The 24434-nt window shown below is 52.1% G+C and overlaps 1 protein-coding gene across 2 annotated transcripts; it reads right to left on the bottom strand.

The window, feature by feature from the left end:
• Positions 1-81: 81 nt before the first annotated feature.
• PCIF1 (phosphorylated CTD interacting factor 1) lies at positions 82-11922 on the bottom strand. 2 transcript variants are annotated; one of them, XM_077873373.1, is made up of 17 exons: positions 11506-11922; positions 9107-9279; positions 7534-7676; positions 7314-7438; positions 6095-6232; positions 5773-5903; positions 5506-5660; positions 4705-4852; positions 4527-4610; positions 4188-4287; positions 2996-3158; positions 2199-2371; positions 1956-2042; positions 1685-1869; positions 974-1067; positions 702-877; positions 82-616 (listed from the first exon to the last, which is right to left on the bottom strand). In XM_077873373.1, the coding sequence occupies exons 3-17, from the start codon at positions 7655-7657 to the stop codon at positions 391-393; spliced, it is 2109 nt and encodes a 702-aa protein (XP_077729499.1). In that variant the 5' UTR covers positions 7658-7676; positions 9107-9279; positions 11506-11922; the 3' UTR covers positions 82-390. The 2 variants fall into 2 exon arrangements, with proteins under 2 accessions (XP_077729499.1, XP_077729500.1); XM_077873374.1 differs by lacking the exon at positions 11506-11922 and adding an exon at positions 10884-10995.
• Positions 11923-24434: the final 12512 nt, after the last annotated feature.

Raw genomic sequence — 24434 nt, 5'->3', positions numbered from 1 at the left:
AGGTGGGCCTGGGTGGAGAGTGTGTGGTCCCAAGACTAGCTCCAGGTTCTCCGCCTTCTCTGCCCTCAAGACCCTCACACATTCTCAATGGGGAGGGCAGGGTTCTGTATTTCCTTTTACAAATGAAACAAGATGGCAATAAGATGGTAGGGACCGGAAGGGCAGGGATGGGATCTATTTACACAGGAGTTGGAGTGAGTTTGAGGTGAGGAGTTGGGGGATCGGGCAGGGAGGGGGAGCCCTGGCAGAGCCATAATCTTCCTATGACCTGGCAGCCTGAGTCCTGCAGCCACCTCAGGGGGAGGGTCCTGGGGTCTGCTCAGCCCCGAGAGGCCTGAGTCCCAGCAGTCCATACCAGCACCCTGGGGCTCCTCCTCCCTGCAGGATGTGTTAAGTGGGGTGAGGCTCGCGGCTAGGGCCCTGTTCGCGGCCCGAGTCCCGGTCCTTGTTCTCCGAGGAAGAGGAGGAGCTGGAGCTGTGGCTGCGGCCTGACTGCCGGTAGGCGGTACTCAGCTCCTGTAGCCGCTCTGGTGTCGGCCCCCACTTGGCAAAGCCAGGGTCGTTCTGCAGGAAGAGCACGGCCGTGTTGTGGACGGCCTTGTAGTGCATTTCTTCCCTGTGGGCAAAGGAGCAGCTCAGGGTGGGGCTCGGCCTGGCGAGAAGGCCCAGTCCTCCCAGCCCCACCCTCCCCCAGCACCCACTTCTTGCAGACGTGCTGGGAGCCACTGCGGTACTCGTGCTCGAAGGCAGGCAGGACCAGCTGGTGGCGTTTGAAGCGGCTCTGCTCCATGCGGGTGAGCGCCGGTGTGGGGGGTTCTCGCCACTCGGGGATGAACACGATGAAGGACAGGGGCTCTGGTGAGCTCTCGAGAAGTTTCTGTGGGAGGGAGGAGGCATCGGGCAGACATCAAAGGCTGCCCTCCAGGTGGCTGGCAATCTTGCTGGCCACCCCCACCCACAGCAGCACACGCACCTCGAAGTGAGAGACCATGGCATCCATGAGCTCCTCGCAGAATGGAGGGTTGGCCTCAAAGGAACCACTCAGCGGGGAGAAATCCAGGCAGGGCCTGGGGACGGAGGTGAGCATTCAAAGTCCTACCAGGACCCAGGCCCTCAAGCAGAAATGGGTGCCACCCCCACCTTGTTGAAGGGATGGGCCACGGTCAGGCCATAAGTGTGGCCGACTTCATTGGGGGCTGAGGATGGAGAGGCTCGGGTTTGGCGGCCAAAGCACCAAGCACTTCATGGAAGGGCTGGAACTCAAACCCATTTCAGACTCTGCTGCCATCACAGCACAAGCCCCTGCCAGGGGTCCCCAGCTGCAGAGCCTGTCCCCTTTTTGGCCCAGCCTGTCTTCTGCTGGAGGCTGCATCTCCTTTCATTCGTGCTCCCTCCCCTCCCATCTCCCACGTGAGTCTGTCAGGTCCCTGAGGTCTGAATCCCCACCTCCCATGCCTCTCAGTGCCTGGACCATGTGCTCCCACCCCAGCCAACGCTAATTCACTGAGAAACCCACCAGCTCCCGAAGTACAGTGAGCAGTCCAAGGCCCCACAGGCAGCAAGGGCTTACACCCAACACCACCCGATTCCAAGACCCTATTAAGAAGTAGCTTGCCCAGGTGAGATCTACGCTCTAGGGGACCCCTTCCCTGGGCAGAGGGCCCTGGCAGCCCCTGGTTCTCACCCGCGGGAGCCGAAGTAGCCATCAGTGTCCGGGAAGGCAGAGCAGTACTGGCGAAAGTAGCAGTTGAGGGGCGAGGCAAAGCACTCAAAGCTGACGCTGAAGAGTCGGTGGAGGGCCTCAAAGACGTGCACGGGCAGCGATCCCTGCAGGCCTGTCCCCTCGTAGAGGCCCACGCCAAACATCATCTGCACGGTGGCCACTGTCAGCCTCTGAGGCTCAGCCTTCTCCCACCCTCTAGAGGAGCCCTCCCACTGCCGCCCCAGGCCTGTACCTGGTACCGCCGCAGAAGACACCAGACTCGAGGCAGGAACCTCTCAAAGGCAGAGTCGTCAATGCAGCTATAGCGGTAAAGCAGCCACTGGGGAACAGAGGGCAATGGCCTTCAGCAATGCTCCCTCCCTCCCTCCCTAATCACTGGTCTCCTGCCGAGGACACTGGGTCAAGAAGCAGCTGGCCCTCCCTCCTCTAACCTCCTACCTGGGGGGACCTGCCTCCCCTTCACCCCAGCTCTTACCAGCTTGCTGAAGTAGTTGCGGCTGACCTTGACCATCTCTCCCTTGTACCGGATGCAGACCACGTTATTCTCCATGTGCATCTCCACACTGGGCATAGGGGGTGCAGACACGGCCAGCCGTACTGGGTAACAGTACACCAGGCGGGGCTCCACTTCTGGGGCCTCCACCTCCTCTGTGGGCAGGGAGAGCAGTCAGGGGCCATGGCTTCCTGGACAGCCCCAGTGCCTACTGCATGCTGGGTGCCTCACACGCATACCCCAGTAGCTGAGGGAGGGAAGTCTCATCCCATGAAGGAGCAGGACAGAGCTCAGATAGTTTGATAACCACGTTAACAGCCAGGCAAGGGCGAGAGCTGGTGGCCCAGGTCAACACGTTCTGTACTGACATGGGCCCCCAGTTTGCCAGGCAGGAATACTGCATCACTCTCACAGGAATTAAAAACACCTTGTTTAGGGAGCTTTTTTTGGCCAGCACTCTTGAGTTACCACTAAGTTCTCGTATGATCCTAGTCTGCAGTGTGGGGGAGATGGGGCTTGCAGAAACAGGTGTAAACCCAAGTCCCCCTAACTGCTTACCCTGGGCCTGTCTTCACCACCTTCTGGCTCCCCCTTTCCCAGCCCTTGTCCACTTCCTGGAGGAGGGCTGAAATACCTGAGCTCAAGGACAACAGGTCCTGCCCCAGACACTGCTGGGGAAAACGGGTTTCCCCAAACCAAGCCTCACTTTCCCCTTCAGTCAGGGGCCGGGAAACAGAGCTGACAGCCTCACAGCTGGCTCCCTGCCATTGGCTCCCTACCTGGGATGTTGTTTTCCTTGAGGATGGCAAGGTGCTTCTCTCGGATCCGCTTGACATACTCCAGGGAGATGTGATAGATCTTACTACAGATGCCCTCCACAGAGTCCTTAGCTGCGGCTGAGACGTGGGGGCCACACTGCCTCCGCAGATGCTCCAGGCGGTCCTGGAGGAGACACTCGTAATCAGAGCTCTAGGGGGCTGGTGGAGGAGGGCTGGTGGGTTCCAGCAGTCCTCATTTTGAAACCAACTCTGCTACGTACTAGCTGTGTCACTTGGACAAGTCCCTTGGTGTCTTTTGAGTCTTATTTCTCAACTGTTAAGGGAACACAAAATACTTACCAGAGAAGGCAGTTTGAGTATTAAATGTGATCATTCCCATTAAGGGCTTAAGAAAGCCCCTGGCATACAGCAAGTGTCTAATAAATGCCAGCATCTATAGTTGGGGTTACACTGTGCCAGATCTCATGATAATTGCTGGGGAAACTGACAAACCAGGCACAGTCCCCACTTACAAAGCATTCGCCATCTACCAGGGAGAAGAGACCATTATAAAACAGGGTCCTTGGTCATTGCAGATTTAAAATTTGAGCTTTTAGCAACTTGCAAGGATTTAACTAGGCATTTGTAATTTTGCTGAACCACACGTGTGAAAGTGATGAGTGAAAATGAGTCACTGGCTAGTGAGTACACCTACCTTTGTCACTCTACGTGTCAAGTACAGTTACTATCGTGAAGTGCGAAACCTTGTCTCTTGTGAAAAATGGTCCTGAAAAGAAAGCCCATTGCTAGTGCTGGTGGAGAGTTAAAGAAGTGATGGGTCTGGGCCAGAAAACAGAATTGCTGTGGACACAGTAAAGGAGGGAATTGAATCTGGTGCCGGCTCTTAACTGTGGTGAGCGCACACACCCAAGAAAAGGCAGTTTGTCAATCTGTGTCCAAAAATCTATTCAAGGGAGATGTTAAGCTGAAAAGGCAGATACTTCTCATGTGTGGCCGAGCACAGGATCAGTCTTTAAGAGAGAGCCAGGAGCCTGGACAAACCTCTATATGGCGGGAGTTTTGGGACCAATGAGCATCAAAGGTCTGCTGGGCTGCAGACAGGCTGCGGTGGGGCCCAGCCCAGCCTAAGCAGGCTGCTGTGGGAAGTGGCCGCAGAGCCCTTCCACCAGCCTCCTCACCCAGGGCCACTCACCATATAGTCCTCCTTGGAGGCCGAGTGGTCCTTCCGCAGCCAGCTGAACGTATCCTCCACATTCCATTTGACCACCTTCCTGCTGTCAGGGGACGCACTCCTGCCAGTTGAGGGCACATAACAGCCAGCTGTCCGGCAGCTGCTCCACGCTTCCTCCTCCCACCCACCTGCACTAACATTGAGGCACCAGGGCTTCCCTCAAAGCCCCTGCTCCTCCTCTGGGAGCCTGCCCCCTTCCTGCCACGGAGAGCAGGGACTGAGCTCCATGAGATGGGCCAGACAGCCCAGCACTTCCCCACTCTGAGCACACACCCAGCTTCCTGGGGCAGGAGAGCAAACCTGGATTCAATGAGCCGCCGAGCAGCCTCTGCGTACTTAAAGAGCAGGCGCTTGGCTTCCTCCCGGAACTTGATTCGGGATAACCTAGCATATGGAGCAGGCAAGGTTAGAGTCTTCTACACAGGAGTGGCTATGCAGACCCAAAGCCCCCCGAGTCGGCCCCAGCTGTGGGCTGTACCTGATGGGAATGTCATTCATGATTTCTCGAAACATGGAAGGTGACACGACTGGTTCACAGTTGCTCGGCAACAGGGGATCAGAGCCTTTATCCACGACCTTGCGCTCCAGCATCCAACGGTTGAAAGATTCTCGAGGGGGCTCGATGCCTGCAGGACAGCAGAGGTGGTGAAAGTCTGGCTCAGTCAGCTGCCTGCGTGTGGGCCCAGCACACGGGAGGGATGGGGCACCCGAGGCGACAGCCCACTATGCCAGCAGCTCGTCCTCTAGGCAACATCCCCTAAGTGTCCTCTGAGAACCGCTAGTTTTACATCCTCTAGGGAATATCCCTTAAGTGTCCTCTGAGAACCGCTAGTTTTATACAGAGTGTGAGTAAATGTTACTTAGATAAGAGGAAAAAGGAGAAACTATATGTCTGCATAGTTAGCAGGCTGCTTTACAACTAATAAAAGCTACAGTGTACGGAGGGCTTTCCAATCCACTTACTCCGTGTAGTAGTAGCCATGCCGTGAGGTACAGGCACTTTTTTGTTTCTATGCTCTCTTACAGACACACAAAAAGGCTTCGTGTGTATCTGACAGTAAGCATTCTGGAAGGTTACGGACTAGTTCTGTGGTTACTGGTGCCAGCCACCCTTTCTGTAAGCGGTCAGCGGACCTGGGGCTCCAGCAGGCCTGTCCCCTCCACAGCCTATGCTCTCAGCCACGAGGCTTCACAGCACCATCCCCAAGCCCAGCTGGTCGAGCCTGGCCCTTGCTAAGGGTAGGTGGAAACAAGGGTCCCGGAGCCCAGGAGCAGTTACCCTCTCGCTGCTGGCACAGCTCCCGGTAGTGCTGCCGAAGCTTGAGGATGAGCTGGGAGCGAAGCAGCTCCACCTCAGGGTGCGGGGGCAGCACCTCTGATGGCCCCCGGTGCTTGATGACAGCGTTGGTCTGGATGTCCAGGTCCCAGTACACCCTTGGGGCACAGAAAGGAGCACTGAGGAAAGTAGAAGAAAAGGAGGGAGGGATGCCAGGCATGCAGGCTGCACTGATGACGGATGCCCCCAAGCCCATCAGCAGGGACTCACTCAGTGGGGCGGAGGAGAGCTGCCTGCTGTTTATCTTCAGGGGATGTCCCCCACATCTTCAGTGTTGGGGTTCCTGGGATACTGGGAGAGCTAGGCACCGATGGGCCTGTGGGTGTCACAGGAATTTCAATCTAGAATAACAACAAAAAAAAGGTATCAGGGTCAGGAGGATTGGCCTATGGCTGCTACACTGGTGCAGCTGGCAGGCTGTGCACCAGGCCCCCTCCCAACCTACCACTGCCCAGCCCTTGCAGGAAACCTGCTGGTTGCCACCTAGAGCAGCCTCTTACCAGCCACATCCTGACAGCCTGCATTCACTCACCTTGGGCTTCTTCACACCATTGCCGCTTGGCTGCTCTTCTGAGAGCTGTCGCTTTCGGGGCTTGTTCTCAGCTGGGGGGGTGTCCACCAAGCTTGAGTCTTGGGGCAGTGGAGTTGCATTCAGTCCCAAAGGGTCCGACTGGTGGAGGGAGACCAGCAGAGTTGCAAGTGGTGCCAGTGGCTTAGAAGCCCCAATAACATAGAATCCTGATGCCCCCCTGCTCCGACTGCTCAGAGAAGAGCAAAAGAGGCTGGGATGCAGAAAGAACACGGGGTTCCATTCCTGCCTGCCACTTGCAACTGTGTGACCTTGAGAGACTTACATTCTTTCCTAATTCCCTCACCTTCAAAATGGCCATGCTAAGACAGGCCCAACCTCCCTTTGGGAAGATGATTCAATGAGTCCATGAATATGACCAGCCTAACAGGACATCTGACATGACAGGAACCCTCTGTACACGTTAATTTCTCCTTGAACACTGGAACTCCTTTGGTGACACAAAGAACTAGTGATGGTAGGCAGGGTGGCCCTGAAATCACATTGGGTTCAACTCCAGCTCTGCCTCGTACTGGCTCAAGGTCTTGGCCCAGTCATTTCCCATCTCTGACCCTTAGTGCCTTCATCTACAAAATGGGGGTGCCAACTGGCTTAATTATGCCCAGTAAAGTAAGTCTGCCCCAACGGATAGGGATCCAAAAGCCCACGTTTCTGCCAGACATCTCGTGCTAGTACTTCCTTGATCACATTGACACTTCTTTCCTAGAACACGCTTCTCCCATCTGACAACTTTCACGTCACTAACTTTGTCACCTTAAATGCTAATTCAAAGAGAAGCTTTCCCTGTCCCCTCCCTTCTAGCCGACCAGGGTCCCTGGTGTAATCTAACACTATCCTTCATGCACGTGCCAGCGCCATCCTGCCAGCTACTCAATAGACTGTGGGGCCCCTGAGAGTACAAGGGCAGGACCAGATCCATCTTGCTCACAACTGCATCACAGGCACAGTGCCTGACATGGAGTTCAGGTTCAATATCACACTAATACAATCATCTTTTTAGGGGTCAGTCTCCCCTATTTGAGTGTAGGTTACACAAGGGCGGGAATGTATCTGTGTGCCATTGTATCCCCAGGTTCCAAGATGGAGCTAGGCTCAAGAGACGTTTAGGGAAAGCCCAGATGCTAGAAGCTGCTCTGGACCCCTGCCCTGGGCTGGCACTCACAATCACGTCATGTTGGCCCAGCACAGGCATCTCCCATAGGGACTGGTTGGTGAATCTGTTGAAGTAGTAGGGACGGTTCTCCCTCCGGCTCCAGCACTTCTCCCAGCCCGCATGCACCAGCTCCTCTGCAAACAAGCATGGAACCCAGCCAGGGTCAGTGCTGCTCCTGAGGCATCCTTCCTACCCCACCACCCTACCCTGCCCTGCCCCTCGCCAGTACCTGGGAGGTCCTGCACCAGGCGGATGGGCTTTGGAGAACAGGGTTGGTTCTGATTGGAGGTGCCCGGGGAGTGACTCAGCAGGGACGCCTCCTCCCGGGGGCTGCCGTGATTCTCATTGGCCATCTCAGCACCCACACCGGACCTGCCACACAGAGGACCGAAGGGTGTCAGGCCAGCAGGGCATGGAGGTCAGCTCCACCCCTCACCCACCAATTACAATCCACTGAGGGCTCCATTGACCACTTGCAGATATTAGGAATCAATTCAGTCCTGTCCCAGAAGGCCAGTGTGGTAGCAGAGGAGCCCTGGGATCTAAGTCGCAGTCCCCTCAGGCTGTAAAATGGGTGCATTTCTGTTGCTCCTTCTGCCTGACATACTCTCCCCAGTTCTCTGCCTGGTTTGTCACTTATCCACTCTACTCCAGAAAGCCTTCCTGGACTCTCCCTCCCCTAAGCTAGGTGGTCAGAGCTCCTCTGCAGGGCCATGAACATCTCCACTGTGGCACCCAGTCCTGTCTATCAGCTGGGTTTGTCTACCCATCAGATGGTCAGAACTCCCAGAGCTAGGAACTGGGCCCAGTTCATCTCTCCAGTGCTCAGCATGGTACCTGGACGCAATAGGAACTCTATTCATTCTGCAAATATTTATAAAGCAAAAAAATAAATAAATAAATAAATAAAATAAATAAATATTTATAAAGCACAGGGTGGCACAGAAGACAGAACAGGGTCTGCCCCTGAGAAGCTATTCCCACAAAAAAGAACAGCAAATCCTCCTCTTTCCTGTTCCTATCCAATAAAATCTAACTGGAACAGAGTACAGCTCAGAGGGGACAGGCATCTGAGTGGCTGCTTCATTCTCTGCTTCAGAGCAGAAAACAATCTGTTGCTAAAGAAACCCGTAGGACTGAGAAGAAATGTCTAATTCTGTCCTTCCTCATCCTCATGTGAAAATTTACTTTAAACATCAGGAAGCAGGGCAGCTCCTTCAGCTCCTTCTGTATTCTCCACCACCCCCACCCAAAGCACACCCAGTGCGAGCCTCAATGGCCAGTGATTTCTGACCTGGCTGGTGGACTCCTAGGGGCCCAAATAAGATTGGACTGGTGATCCCAAAGTTGTTCTCAGTATGTCACAACACCCAAAGAAATCAAACATTTACCCAAAAAAGAGCACAAAGGCATGGTGAAACATCAGTTATCTTTGCTTGCTAAAATTTTATCAACTCATCATGGTCACACTGATTATCTCATGCTGATCAGAAGCTCTGATTGGCTATCGACAACATCATAGGAATCACTGGGACATTAATTTTATTTGTACACTCAGTCATAGATGTCTTTGTTAATTTGGAAAGGGAAAAGTGAATGGTGACTTCATTGGTACAGTTTGGCAGTAAAAATGCACGGAGCAAGAGGACATACATACAACCAAAGGGGGCCATGGTAACAAAAGGTTCGGAACCACTAACCAAGGGGAGAAAAAGCTTGATTCTCTGGGGAGGAGGGATCCCCGGTGCCTTGGGGCTGAGCCCATAGGTCTCAAGCCTGAACAAGGTCCCTCTTTTTCTCACCCTCTGGGGTCTGCAACGCTAGCATGAGAGGGTTTTCTTCTCCGACTGGATGGGCCCCCACGTCACAGGGTCCCACAGAGGCAGGGGGAAGATCTGCAGGAGGTTCAGCACAGGTGGGTGGGCTGGTCAGCAGTGGAGTGGACGGGGGCCCAGGGAATTCCTTGCATCAGCAACTGCAGAGCAAATAGAAAAAAAGAGAGTCACAGACCAGTGAAATGCCGCAGAGCAGGGCTAACAGCAACAGGGGCGACACAAAGCAAGTTGGGAGCCTCTAGGACGGGGCAGGAGACACTGTGGGAGATCTGGAGATTGAAAGGATGAAAATGGTCCTCAAGCTTTGCAAAACAAAAGGTTCACCTTCATAGACTCGTAGCATGTAGTCACACAGGCCCGGTTTGAGGAGGGCCCTAAGCCTGGTTTCATGCTCTCTTGTCACTCTCTTGAAATTTTTAATGAATTTTTAACAAGAGGGACCACGTTTTCATTTTGCACACTGGACCCCATGAATTGTGTAGCTGCTCCTATCAACCAAAATATCCCGAAGACAAGAGAAAAGTGAACATACCGTTTGGCTCTTGAATGACACAGGTCTGAGCTGTGTGGGTCTACTTACACGCAATTTTTTTCAGTATGATGCACTACTATAAATGTATTTACACTTCCTTAGGATTTTAACATTTTCTTTCCTCTGACTTTATTTTAAGAATACACTATATAATACACATAACATACAAAATATGTTTTCTTTTTTTTTTTTTTAATAAGCACACAATGAGAGAGAGAGAGAGGCAGAGACACAACAGGCAGAGGGAGAAGCAGGCTGCATGCACCGGGAGCCCGACGTGGGATTCGATCCCGGGTCTCCAGGATCGAGCCCTGGGCCAAAGGCAGGCGCTAAACCGCTGCGCCACCCAGGGATCCCACAAAAATGTTTTCATTCTCTACCTATGTTTCCAGTAAGGCTTCCAGTCAACATTAGGCTGTTAGTAGCTAAGTAGTGGGGAGTGGAAAGTTATACTGGGATTTCTGACTCTGCCAGGATCAGTGCCCCAAACCCCTGTGTTGTTAAAGGGCCAACTGTACATATCACAGATCGGGGGCATGCTCCCAGCCACCAACAGTGAGCAGAAAAAAACACTCTTAAACCAATCTTTTAAAATTACAATAATAATAGTACATGCAAATGCATTACGTAACACAGCATGTTCATCTTTACTGACAGTTCCCCAGTAAATATCGTGTGGCATCCAGGCGGCACCAACTACGTAGCTCAACCACACAGGGCAGCGAGAGCAGCACAATTACAGGCCAAATGGGGACGGACACTGCAGTGCTTTTACAACCGACTACGCATCACGAGGGCTCGTAAAACAATTCAGATTCCTGTCCCTCACTTCACGTCCTAGGCATCAGAAATGGGGAGGGGAGATACACAAGAAATCTGTACTTTCTAAACCCACCCCGAAAGGTGGATCTGGGAATCGGGATGACGAATTTTTAACACTGCTTCAAATCACCATTTTTTTACGATTAAAATTTTTTTCTTAATTCCCCAGGTGATCTGGAAGCAACAAGTCGGCGGCCGAGGAACCCGTTCTGGGTTTGGGCGGACCCGGGGTCCAGATCCTTCTGCCGCTTTCGACTTACAAACACGAATCTTTCGACCTCTAGGGTCTGTATACGTAGAGTCCAGTGTATTGTACACTTTACGTAAGAAATGACTCTATCATTAAGATGACGTTTTTATTCATCGAGGCTCCCCGACCCCCGCGCATACCGCAGTTCGACACCGCCGACCCGCTTAAATAAACAACTGTATCTGCGCAACCGGAGGAACCCACCAGAAGGAAAGAACCCGGTTACCGGATTGGAAGAAGATGGGGCGGGACTATCGCAACAATGCACCAACCAGAACCCTCGGAACCAGGAAGGCGGAGTCAAAGGACTTGCGAAATGCGCAGGCGCGGGGGCCGCTCGAGGAGGGGTTCCCCCACCCGCGCCAGCGCGCGCACCCTTTCCCCTCCCCGCCAACACCAGCGGGGGCGGGCTGTTTGGCGCGCGCGCGCCGGCCCATCTCCCGGGCTCCGCCCCCCGCCCCACCGCGCGCTCCCGCCCCCGGGCTGAGGCGACTCAGAGTCGGAGCCCGACACAAAGGCGGTGGCGGCGGCAGCAGCGGAGGGGCCCTAGAGGCCGCTCCACCCGCGCTCTCCGGGCCCACCTCCCTCACCCAAGCCACCGGCCCGGCCGCCCACCCGCGGGCCTAAGATGGCGGCGGCGGCAGAGACAGGGCAAGCGGTGGCCCCGAGCGGAAAGCGCCGGAGGGGCCACCGCCGCTCGGCTTCGGATCCCCGGACCCCGGAGCGGCTCGCGGCGGGACCATGGCTTCCTGGGGCTCTTACCTGCCCGGAGCGGACTCGAGGGGACGCGGCTACACGTTCTGCTCGACCTCCCGTTTTGCCGCCTCCGCCTCGCCCTCCCCAGCGCCGCTGCCGCCATCTTGTGTCCCGGGCCGGGACTCCGCGCTGCGCATGCGCTGGTACCGCCTCTGAGGGACCTCGCCGCTGCCGCGCCGCCATCTTGAGTGTGGCAGGACCGGCCGACTCCACAGACCCTGCTGGGTTTTGGCCCCCTCCCCTTCCTCCTGTCCTTCCCTGTTGTCCCATGCGGGTCTCAAGAGGGCACGGCAGCCCCGCGGGCCGTGGGGTGCGGACTGAGGAAGGAACGAGCTCACAGGCACGCTCCCTGCCTCAGTTTCCCCGCGCGAGCACACCGGCCCGGGCGGGAGGACCGGACTGAGAGTGCGCACCGGGGGGCGCGGGGCGGGCTGGGAACCTGCGGTCGCTCAGCTGAGACGCCGACCCGGGGGCGGGGTTCTGGTGACGCGGCTCTGGGCGCAGCGGGGCCCTGGGTCCTAGCTCCGGCGGGGCGCTGCCACCGAAACGTTTAGCTGCTTGCCCCCTGGGCCTGTCAAGAATGTCTAACAGCTGCTTTCCATATCCCGGCTGCATGCAAATCGGACCTTTTCCCACTGTTGAGGCTACGCTAGTTACAAGTGCTCCTGAGTAGAAGAAACTCAGAACAGCCGCGGGAGACCTAATAATGGGCTTCGGCAAAGTTAGGAAGATGCTAAATGCATCAGAAGGGCTCTCCCAGCACTGACGTATCTGGCTCCTGGTTGCGGGGCAGAGCCTCGCTAAGAGCTCAGGCCGGCCTCGAAGGTTAGCCCCGCGGGAGGTGCAGTTGCTAGGTGCCCCACGCCCGGCGCCCTGCCGGGTTCTAGGCGAGGGGCGGGCCGACTCGCTGGCTCCGCCTCCCGCCGGCCGCCTCGCTAAACTGACCTCAACAGTAGCTTAGGAGGAACCCAAGGTTGCCGCCTGCTGTTCGCCTGGCGCGTCCCTAGCGGAGCCAGAGGCGGCGGGTACCCTCGCTGCGCAGCAGCCTCGGCGTCCGTGGTGCCTGGCCCCGTGCAGCTGGGTGGGGCTGGGGCATTGTCCGTATCGGAGGCAGTGGCGTGAACTAGGGTCCTCCCCTGTCCGGCTAGATTCAGAGCCCTGCGCCTCCATCCTAGATGTGTGGCCTTGAGGGAGTTCGACCTCTTCAAGCTTTAGTTTCCTCCAATTGAAGGTAGTCCGCCAAGCCTCATAAAGATTTGGTGAAAACTGGGGTGATACCTGTAAAGTACCCAGCATGTGTGGTACCTGGCAGTGAATCAACGTTAGCTGTTACCGCCTCACCGAGTGATGAGGATTGCCCCAAGTAGATTCGAGCCCTCCAAAAATGAACCGGCTCCGACAGGCACAGGAGGTGCAGTCGATCCTGCCCTCACAGAGCATCCAGTTCACTCGGGAAGCTTGGTAGGAAATCCGGATGCCTGGTGCCCACCTCAGACCTGCCTAGGGGGACCACATGTCCTGCTTTCCCTGGGACAGTCTTGATTTATATCTGTTTTCCTGGCATAATTATTAATGTTGCCTCCTTTCTCAAAAGTGCCCTGGTTTGGGATCCCTGGGTGGCTCAGCGGTTTAGCACCTGCCTCCCGCCCGGGGCTGTGATCCTGGATCCTGGGACCGAGTCCCCACATCAGGCTCCCTGCGTAGAGCCTGCTTCTCTCTCTCTCTCTCTCTCTCTCTCTCTCTCTCTCTCTCATGAATAAATAAAATCTTTTTTTTTTAATTTGGACAATAAATTATATGGTCATTTGAGACTTACAAAATGCCCAGGTTTGCAAGCTCCCCAGGTAGTTCTTATTAACACTGGAGTGTAAAAACCTTATAGTCACTTCTAGCTGTTCTTGCTGATATGCTTTCAAAGTATCTTTTCCTTTGTTACTAAGAGTCTCTTAATTGAAAGCACCAAATATCCCAAGTGCTTATATCCTATTTTACCATTTAATCCTCTTCAAGAACTCGTGAGAGTAGAAATGATTATCTCAAGTCTACCCATGAGCAAACAGGCTGCAGGGACAGGGCAGGGGTCAAGTAATGGTATGAAGTCATACTAAGTATCAACTGGGGTCATAAGACCGGGGTTTCCAGCATCAAAACCCAAAGCCAATTCCATGAAACCACACTGCTGCTTCCCTCTTGAGGAGAGGGAATCTGGACTTTAGGGAAGTGACTTGCCTGAGCTCACACCGTGGTCCTGGACATCTCCAACCTCAGACTCAGGGTGTTAAACACTGCTCCTTGCCTTTGTTTGCCCCGCTCCCCAGATTGGTTCCTCCCAGGGCATTCCTCACGTTCCCCTTCTCCTTACTTTCCACATAGAGTCAAAATAAGCCTCTTCTTTCCATCCCCATTCCTATTACCATAGAGCAAACACCATTATTTTTTAAACCTCCTTATTGTTAAGAATAGAACACATGGGGCAGCCCCGGTGGTGCAGCGGTTTAGCGCCGCCTGCAGCCCAGGGCGTGATCCTGGAGACCTGGATCGAGTCCCACGTCGGGCTCTCTGCATGGAGCCTGCTTCTCTCTCTCTCTGCATCTCTATGAATAAATAAAATCTTTTAAAAAAAATAGCACACATGCAGGGGCTCCTGGTGGCTGGCTCGGTGGTTGAGTATCTGCCTTTGGCTCAGGTTGTGATCCTAGGGTCCTGGGATCAAGTCCAGCATTGCGCTCCCCGCAGGGAGCCTGCTTCTCCCTCTACCTGTGTCTCTGCCTCTCCCTCTGTGTCTCTCGTGAGTAAATATCTTTTTTAAAAAAAGAATAGCACACATACAGAGAAGTGCACAAAACAGAAATATGAAACTTCATGATTTATCAGAGTGAAAACTCAGGTGACCATCACTCAGGTCAAGGTATCACAAAGCACAGGGTAATCACTGATTTTGCGATAATCACTTCTTTGCTTGTATAGTTTTACCACTTAAGCATGTATCCCTAAACACTGTGCTTTCATTTTGCCTGTTCCTTGAATTTTATACAAATGGAATTATGCAGTGTTGTTCAACATTGCACTTGCAAAACCCATTTATGTTGTTGCATGTGGCAGCATTAATTTTCATTGCTGTACTGTCTTCCAAAGTTTGTTTATTCTACTGTTGGGAGATATTTGAAGCCTCCCACCCATTTCTTCTTTCTGAATTATTATAGATAATAATTAGAAACAAAAAAATTACACTTACATAAATAATGAGTTAATCCATTGGTTAATTATGTAAATATTTGAATGAATGAATGAATAAGACCAATCTCTAAACCGGTCTTCTCGTCCTCCAGCCTTGCTTCTCTCCTAGTCCATAATCCATACTGCAGTCACAGAGATCTCTTTAAATCTGATCATATGGCAAATCTGGTCAAGTCACTCTAGGCTTAAAACCCTTGAGTGTCTCCCCACTGACTACAAACCCTTAACTTGGTTTACAAGATCATAAGTATAATGAGAGCTACCACAGCAGAACATTTAGTAAGGGCTGTGCTGAGCACTTTACATACATTCATGTTATTCATGATCCAGAGCTTCAAACCACCTCTCCTTCATTGGGTCCCAGCCATCTTGAACTATGTGTAATTTCCCCCAAAGTGCTCTCTTGACCTTGGGCATTTACATATGCTGTTCGCTCTCACTCTTCCTCCCCAATGATTTAACCTTCAAGTCTTACTTGAAATTTTTATTTAGTTTTAGGGGGGAGGGGCAGAAGAAAGGAGTAGGGGGGAGAAGGGCGAGTAGGGGCTAGAGGGAATTGGGGGGAGTAGAGAGGAGGGGCAGAAGTAGGGGAAAGGGACAGAAGAAGAGGGAGAGAGAATGTCAAGCAGACTTCCTGCTGAGCGTGGAGTCTGATATGGGGCTTGGTCTCACGACCCTGAGATCATGACCTGAGCCAATATCAAGAGTGGGATGTTTAACCGACGGAGCCACCCTGGTGCCCTCTTCAAGTTTTACTTTAGATATTACCTCCACCAGGAAGCCTTCCCTGAACTTGTCTTCACCCAGGCTTGGTCAGGCCCCCTCTTCTTATTCCTAGAGCAGCCTGTGCCTAAGCACAGGCTGGACTGCTTAAGGGTGAGGCTGGGGCTTTTTCACATCTGTAGCCCCATTCCCAGTGCTATGCCTAATGCTCTGTAAATATGTGTTGGCCACAGACAGACCACATTGGATTAAAGTCTGGATGACTTTTTCAGGTATCCCTGTTTCTATTCTAGGCTCTGGTTTCTGTGGTGGGCACACCAAAGCAGCGGCCTTTGAGATGCCAAGAAAAGCATGAGCTGCGTACTGTGACAGAGTCTCTGCCAGCAGCCTGGAGTCCTCTACTCCGGAGATAGGTATGAACAGGCCAAGCAAAGATCGATCCTGGGGCTTTCAAGCACTTAATCACCTTTTCTGAAGTAAGAAGCCTCATGAGTTGGGAGAGATGGTTGAGATAAGCAGGGCTCCTCCAGTTTTAGCCTATCATGGCTGGGAGTCTGCTGGCAGAGCCTCTGAGGACCTCAACCTCAACTCAGGACAAAGCCCAGCCTCCATATTAAAGCAGAAACATAAATGTACAGGCTCAGCAGGCTCAGGCTGCTACATATCTTAACCCCCTTGTTCTTTCCCACTATTGCCAGAAGCTGCTGAGAGGGAACCACACGGCTAGCTCAAACCCTGAGGTCCTGGCGGTCGGGGAAGGGAGGCTCCAGTGTGATCCTGATCCAGGCTGCCCCCACCCAGGTCCAGCCAGAGCTGCCCAGAGACTGTTCTGCAGTTTAAATAACACCAAGGCAGTTTCCAAGGCCAGTGGGCCTGGCCCCGGGGAAGCTGTGGAAGAAAGTCTTCCACTCCAAACTGTGGTTTCCACTGGGAGTGGCTCTCTGGCCATCCTGGGGCCAGATGAGAGAAGGCATTTAGGCCAAGAATAGATGAGGGGAGCGGGGCGTTTCCTCTGGTCTTCCTGGTCCTGTAAGTGTCTGATGTGGTGTCACGCTCCCCTCCCTTTCTTCGTTCAGCTGGGCCCAGTGTGTGGTGGGGCCTGCCCTAGAACCTTGAGAACCAGAGATAAATAAGACAGACTCTTTGTCCTCAGGGAGCTCACAGAGGAGCCAGGGAGGCAGACACATAAATAAACCCTCTGCTTCAGGGAGATAAGAGTTCTGTTGGGCTAACCAGGAGGCAAAAGGCTTCAGAAGAGATGGCAATGAGCTACTCTTGCTGGAAGGATAAGACTTTCCAGGTGGGCAAGGATACAGCCTGTGCTAAGGCCTGGAAGGGTGGAGAGGGATGGTGTATTGGGGTCACTAGTCATCCTGAGCACTGCCAGGCAATGGGGAAGGTGCAGGTGGAGCCAGGCTCCTGCACCCCAAATCTGGTCCCCATTCTGGTTTAGCACCCAGCATCTCCAGGTGGTGGCTGGGTCATCTCAGTAGGAGGACTTGCCCGGGGGGGGGGGGCATTTTCACCCTCCCCACCCCTTCCTTCTGATCCCCATTTTTACTACTTTGAGCAGAGTGGCCACAAACCAGGATGTTTACACTAAATAGAGCTGAGTCTGCAGAATGAAATCCTAGACTTCTCCAAAAAAAGAAGCCAGGATGACAGAAGGCAGCTTCCTGAACATCTGAGATCAGAGGAAATTTTGACATAGAGAGGGGGAAGGGAGAGGACACCAACTGAGCTTGGGTCCCAGCTGAGGGGGTCCTAGGATGCTTGGCTTCTGACCCAGAGATCCCAACCCTTGCATGAAAAACTTGGGGTATGATTTTTTTTTTAAGATTTTTAAAATGGGGATCCCTGGGTGGCTCGGCGGTTTAGCTCCTGCCTTCGGCTCAGGGCATGATCCTGGTCCAGAGATCAAACCCCATATTGGGTTCCCTGCATGGAGCCTGCTTCTCCCTCTACCTGCCTCTGTGTGTGTGTGTGTCTCTCATGAATAAATAAATAAAATCTTTAAAAAAAAAGATTTTTAAAATTAATTTATTTATTCATGACAGACACACAGAGAGAGGCAGAGGGATAGACAGAGGGAGAAGGGAGAAACAGGCTCTTCGCAGGGACCCCGATGTGGGATTTGATCTCTCGACCAGGATCATGCCCTGAGCCGAAAGCAGATGCTCAACCACTGAGCCACCCAGGCGTCCCTTGGAGTATGATTTATACGGTGTGAGATTCACCTGTTTCAAATGTACAATTCAAGGATTTTGAGCAAATGTACACAGCTGTGCAGCCACCACAAGCCAGCTTTAGAACATTTCCATCTCCCAAAAAAACCTCTTGTGACTGTTCATTTACATTCACCCCCTCTTCCCACACCACAGGCCCAGGTGACCACTGCTCTGCCTTTGATCTCCATAGAGTTGCCTTCTCTGGACCTTTCACATACATGGAATCATGTTTTTGAGATTCATCCATGCTGTGGCACAGATCAATCTTCTTTCCTGCTGAATAGTCTTCCACCACACAAGTGCCACATTTTGTTTATCTGTTTACCGACTGCTGGACATTGGGGCTGTTCCCACCTTTTTGGCTATGAGGAATGGAACTGCCACAAACCTGTGTGTAAGGGTTTGCATGAACATAGGTTTTCCTATTTATGGACACCTGGAAGTGGAATTGCTGGATGGGTAGTGAACATATGTTTACCTTTATAAGAAACTGACAAAGCACTGCACTACGCTGCATCCTAGCAGCAGTGGGGAAAGGTTCTCCTTTCTCCGTGTTCTTGCCAATGCTTGTTACTCTCAGTCTTGTTCATTATATCCTGTTGAGGAACTTTTTTTTTTATAAAGATTTTGTTTTTTATTCATTCATGAGAGACACAGAGAGAAAGACGCAGAGACACAGGCAGAAAGACAAGCTGGCTCTTTGCAGGGAGCCCGATGTGGGACTCAATCCCAGAACCCCAAAATCAAGCCCTGGGCTGAAGGCAGGAGCTCAACCACTAAGCCACCTTGGGATCCCGAGGAACTTTTTATTTTTTATTTTTATTTTTTTTTTCCGAGGAACTTTTTAAAAAACACCCACTGATGCCAGGGCTTCATCCCAAACCAATGAAATCAAGAGTTTTGCAGGGTGCCTGGCCGGCTCAGCCTGCAGAGTGTAGGACACTTGATCTCGGGGTCATGACTGGGGCCCCATATTGGGCATGAAGCCTGCTTTAAAAAGAGAAATCAGGGATCCCTGGGTGGCGCTGCGGTTTGGCGCCTGCCCTTGGCCCAGGGCGCCATCCTGGAGACCCGGGATCGAATCCCACATTGGGCTCCCGGTGCATGGAGCCTGCTTCTCCCTCTGCCTTTGTCTCTGGCGCTCTCTCTCTCTCTCTCAGTCTTTCATGAATAAATAAAAAATAAATAAAATCTTAAAAAAAAAATAAAAAAATAAAAAAAATAAAATAAAAAGAGAAATCAGAGGGGCACCTGGGTGGTTCGGTCGGTCAAGTGTCCAACTCTTTTTTTTTTTAACGTTATTTATTTATTTATTTATTTATTCATGAGAGACACACACAGAGAGGCAGAGACACAGGCAGAGGGAGAAGCAGGCTCACTGTGGGGAGCCCTATGTGGGACTGGATCCCAGGACCCCAGGATCAGGACCTGAGCCAAAGGCAGATGCTCAACCACTGAGGCACCCACGCGCTCCAAGTGTCTGACTCTTGATCTCAGCTCAGGTCTTTTTTTTTTTTTTTTTTTAATCAGCTCAGGTCTTGATTGAGTTCAAACCCAATATGGAGCCTACTAAAAAAAAAAATGAATAAATAAAAATCAGAGTCTTAGGGTTTGGGGCAGAGCCATAGGTATTCAAAGCATAACAAAACAAAGGAAAACCCTCCCCACTTCAAAAGCTACTAATGTGCAAAAGGGGTTGAGAACCAGTGATCTAACTTTAGGCCTGAAATTCTGGCCTATGGGGCACTGAGAGGGATCTCAATCTGGCCAGCAGCTTCTCCCACACCAGGAAGGCACATGAAGTCCCAGGGCAGCCTGGCCTGTTAGAAGGTAAGGTGTAGGGGCCTGGGAGTGGCTTGGGTCAGGGAGTCCTGATTCCTGTGCAGCCAGCTGAGATCCTAAGGGAGTACCCCCACCCCCTCCTGAGGTGACTTTAGGGATTGTTCAGGCCTCTGAAGAGATTAGGAAAGTATGGCATTCCTGGCTGCAGACCAGCTCCAGATAACCCCAGAGAGATGTAAGGAGATGGATGGTGCCAGCAGGAAGCATAGGGAGCTTAGAGGCTCAGGGGGGAATTAGGCCGGCGCTGCTCAGTCCGTGATAAAATCTCCCCTTTTGAAGGGTCTGTAGATAGTAATAACTACCCACTCTCTATACACTGGCTCCTGTGCTGGGCCCTGGGGACACAGCCATGAGTAAGTATCAGGCTCCTGCCGCCATGGAGCTTACAGTCTGCTGGAAGAAACAGCCGATAAAGAACAAAGCAGAGCAACAGGCACACTGATGGGGTGGGATCCTCCCTGGGCAGGTGACACTTGGGGAGAAACTCCAGTGAATAGAGGAAGCTAACCAGGCAATGTCTCTCTGTAAAGGTGCATCGGGTGCAGGGAAGGGTAAATGGAAAGCTCGAGGCTGAGTGACTTGGTGTCCAGACAGTGGTGGAATAGAGTTGAAGAGGAAGGTAGGTGGGAGCTGGGCAGCCTAGTCCTCTGGGCTCATGGCCAGCACCCAGGTCTTTGTGTGTGATGGGGAGTGAATGAGGGTTTTGAATAGGGTAGTAAGGTACTACAATTCCTATTTTTTGAACACCACTGTGGTTGGTGCAGAAAATGGCCCAGACTAGTGTTGGTGCAAATGGGAACTGTGCATAGAGGTGGGGGGCACCTTTTGGAGTTCAGGACACCAGGATTTGCTGATATGAGCTTTCAGGAAATAAGGGTCAAGGAAAACTGCTCTGCTTCTGACTTGAGCATCTGGGTGAGCATGATGCCATGATCTGAGATGAGAATCCTGGGAGGGCGACAGGATTTGGTACCACTGTGGGGACAGTGCTAAAATATGGCGCTAGTGAGGTGGCACCCAGGAGGAAGGTGGGGAGGCTGTGATGTCCTCACGACTCCCTCCCGGGAGGGGAGGGCCCTCAGAGGCTGTGGTAACAGAGCATCTCGGAAAAGTCAGGATGCTGCAATGTGTTGGGGGCTTCTCACAACCTTTGGAAAGGTCTGCAAAGAGACAAGCTGAGGCCAATGAAGGTGCCCCACCCTCATCATCAAAAGGAGAAAAGTCAGTACCGCTGGCGCCCCCTCCCTTTGAAATTACAGTTCTGGCTTATGAACTCCAAACGTCTAGACAGCACTGTACAGATCTTCCACCCCTTCCTCAAAGCAGTGAGTGGGTGGGAAGCCCATGCTGAGTGCTAACGACAGCAGGGACAGGAGGTTGAGAGGACCTTCGAGAAAGAGGCCCCCATAAGTCAGAGTCAGCTGGAGGCTGCAAGAGGCATAGAAGCGGGGAGGGTGAAGCGTAAAGAAAAGGAGAGAAGTTGGAGGATGAGGAAGCTGCTCGAGGCCAAGTTTGCTGGAGCGGTACCAGGGACAGGGGCACACAGGACCCAGGAGCCAGGGAACGACGCCCCGTGAGCAGCGTGGGAGTCCTTGAGTTTCAAACCTGGAAGACCCTTTGGGGCCTAGGTGGCCGGCTCCTTCCACAGAAAAAGGAGCTGCTCTTCAAGGAGCAATGGGAAAGAAAAGGAGAAACCCAAATGCCAAGTGTCCAAGTTTTAGAAGCCACAGAATGGCAGTCAGCAGCTCTGCCCCTGGCTGAACCCAGAAAGCCCCAGTCCTGTGTTTCTCTTCTCTCCATTTGGTAAACGTCTGCCTCCCTCCCGCCTGTTTGGGGAGATGTCATCAGAGTCTCCTGGTCTGACATCTGGCCCCCACACACACCTCTTCCCTCATTCCAATCTGTCCCCTAACACTCGTGCCCAGGCACACGCACGCTCACCAGAGCAGGCCTGTACACATTACATATGCCGTGGTGCTCGGGGCTCAAGGGCTCCAGCATGGTGAGGGTGGGGGGTGCTTTTCCCAAGGGGTAGCTTGGATGGGCCTGGGGGGTAGGGGCGGTGGAAGAATGGTCAGGAGGGGAGAAGGACTGACGCAGCTTCTCCAAGCCATGCAAGGATCCAAAGAAAACACAGCTGGAGATGGGGAGCAGGAGGGGGAAGCCAGGCTACACATGTGGAGATCTTGGGCAGAAATCCAATTTGGTGTCCAGTGGTCAGTGGAGCCGGTGTTTACTTATTTTGACCAGTGACTTCCTCCTGCTGTACCTCGGTATGCAAGTCTGCAAAACTGGGGCGATGATAACTATTGCAAAGAATTGCTATGAGGATGAAACAGGGTCATTTAAAAAGAGACAATTGAGCGGAGTGGGGAAGAGCCTACGCCCTGGAGCCAGATTGACTTGAGCTAGTGACTTGACCTCTCCGGGTCTCTGTTTCCTCATCTGTAAAATGCGCTGATGATACCTGTCTTATAGGACACGATGAGTTTTAAGTGAGTTAATATCTATAAAGCATTTTTTGTTTGTTAAACACCTAGTTAATACTAACGACCAGAGATACTTATTGAGCACTTCAGTGTGCCAAGTACTAGGCTTGGCACTTTACATACTGTTTTTTGTTTTTTTGTGGGGTTTTTTTAACAGATTTTTTCTTTAAAAAATTTATTTAAATTCAATTAATTAACATATAATGTTTTGGTTTCAGAGGTAGAGGTCGAGGATTTATCATTCTTATATAACACCCAGCGCTCATTCCATTACCTGACCTCCTTCATGTCCATCACCCAGTTACCCTGTCCCCCAGCCCTCTCCCTTCCAGCAACCCTCAGTTTGTTTCCTATGATCTGTGAGTCTCTCACAGATTTTTTTTTTATTATTTGCGAGATAGAAAGAGAGAGTGCGCACACACAGAGGGAGAAGCAGACTCCCCGCTGAGCAGGGAGCCCAGCAGGAGCGCCATCCTGGAACCCTGAGATCATGACCTGAGCCGAAGGTGCTTAACTGAGGGAGCCACCCAGGAGCCACATATATATGTATATATTTTTTAAGTTTATTTATTTATTTGAGAGAGAGAGAGAGAGAGAGAGTGAGGGGAGGGGCAGAGGGAGAGAGAATCTTGAAGCAGACTCTCTACTGAATGTGGAGCCAGATTCAGCATGGGGCTCCATCCCAGGACCCTGAGATCATGACCTGAACCGAAATCAAGAGTCGGTCACTTAACCGACTGAGCCACCCGGGTGACTCGGCACTTCATGTGCTTAATTACATTAAAATCTCACCACCACCCAGAGATGTAGGCAGGTACTAGAACATCCCCATTTTACAGATGTGGAAATTGATGCTCTCAATAGTTACTTTTTAATTTGCTTTATAACAGGGGTTGGCAAACTACAGCCTGTGGACCGAATCCAGCGAGCAGCCTGTTCATTTAAATCTTGTTTATTGCTGCAATGGCAGAATCTGAACAGCTGTGACAGAGACCACAAGGCCGGCAAAGCCCAAAGTATGTACTATCTGATCTTTTACAGGAACAGGTCTTTGACCTCTGCTCTAGAAAATGACAGAAGGGGGATTTGAACCAGGTCTGTCTGATTCCAAAATACTTAACTAATGCTTTGCTCTCCTGGTGTTTTACAATCTCCCTGTGCTGGAGACACAGTAGAGGCTAGAAGAGCACTTCTTCCCTGTCCCTTCGAGTGCTAGGAAGTCCCTCCTTCCCTCTTCAAAGCCAGGAGTGAAAGTTGAAAGGGATCCGAGCATTTTGATCTCTTCATCCCACAAGCCAAGTGTTGAGGACTCCAGGAGCTTGCCAGAGACCCTCTTGGGCTGCATATCTGCCAATATCACTGAAGTGTGAGAGTTGGGGACACAAGCTTTGGGAGAAAGAGAAACCCATGTGATGGAGGGGGTCAGGCTGACAGGACAAGTTCCTAAAATCAAGGCCAGTGAGTACATCTTGTCCCCCAGCTCGGGGCTGTGTTTATAGAGTCAGTTAGGCTGAGACAAACGAGGTGCAGGAGTTGCTAAAGAATCCTCAAAGCAGGCAGTGTTCTAGGTACTGGGGATAAGTGTTGAACCAGATGCCAGTTCTCATGGAGACAGACCATGCCTCCATTAACCAATGCTTTGGTAAACCAATATTAAATAGTCACAAGATCTATAAAGCAAATAAAACAAGCTGATGTGAAAGTAACTGCTAGATAGGCAAGGAGGTCCTCTCTGAGGCAGTACCATTGAAGCTGAGACCAACATGACAAGGAGCTAGCTGTGGGAAGGCCGGGTGGAAAAGCATTCCAAGCAGAGGGAACAACAAGTGTAAAAGCCAGCGTGGCCAGAGCAGAATGAAGAAGGGCAACAGGGAGGGTGATGAGATAGGGTATGAGTGTAGCGTGCCTGGAAGTTAGGGTATGGAAGCAGGAGTTCATTCTGAGTGTCATGATTTAGCTGACTTTTTTTTTTTTTTTTTGAGCCCTTACTAATGCCAGATGCTCATCAAGTCCTTTAAATGCATGAACTTTTTTAATCCTTATGATCAGTCCAGATATGGAAACAGGCCCAGAGAGGTGAAACCACTGGCCCAAGATCACACAGCTACATTGAAAGGTACTGGGGCTGCTGTGGGGCAGTGAAGAGCGGACAAGAACCTCCCACAGGAGATCACAGTGATACAAAGATGGAGCTTGCATTTCTGTGAAGAAAGTGAGAAAGAGAACTAATGTCTGCCAGGTTTTCTGCTTGAGCCAGGCTCCAGGAAGAATGAGGGCTACTAGAGTTCAAAGGCATTAAGGCACTTCCTCCTCTGGATATCCTTAGCTCTTTCTTCCTTCCCCTCCAACACCCTTTCTGTCTCATGTGCTTGTGGTTTGTGCCCCTAATCTTAAAAGCCAGCATTTATTTGGCACT

Source organism: Canis aureus, chromosome 26 (assembly GCF_053574225.1).
Source record: "Canis aureus isolate CA01 chromosome 26, VMU_Caureus_v.1.0, whole genome shotgun sequence".
NCBI lineage: Eukaryota > Metazoa > Chordata > Mammalia > Carnivora > Canidae > Canis > Canis aureus.
Note: the sequence above shows the minus strand (reverse complement) of the source record. Positions and strands in the feature narration are given on the sequence as shown.

What these genes read in the sequence shown, in the direction of transcription:
- PCIF1 (XM_077873373.1), bottom strand. Translation starts at nt 7,657, where the DNA reads ATGGCCAATGAGAATCACGGCAGCCCCCGGGAGGAGGCGTCCCTGCTG. An exon ending in ATGAATGACATTCCCATCAG is followed by an intron (nt 4,611 to 4,704) that starts GTACAGCCCACA and finishes TCCATATGCTAG; the next exon opens with GTTATCCCGAATCAAGTTCC. An exon ending in GGCTACTTCGGCTCCCGCGG is followed by an intron (nt 1,068 to 1,684) that starts GTGAGAACCAGG and finishes CTCCGTCCCCAG; the next exon opens with GCCCTGCCTGGATTTCTCCC.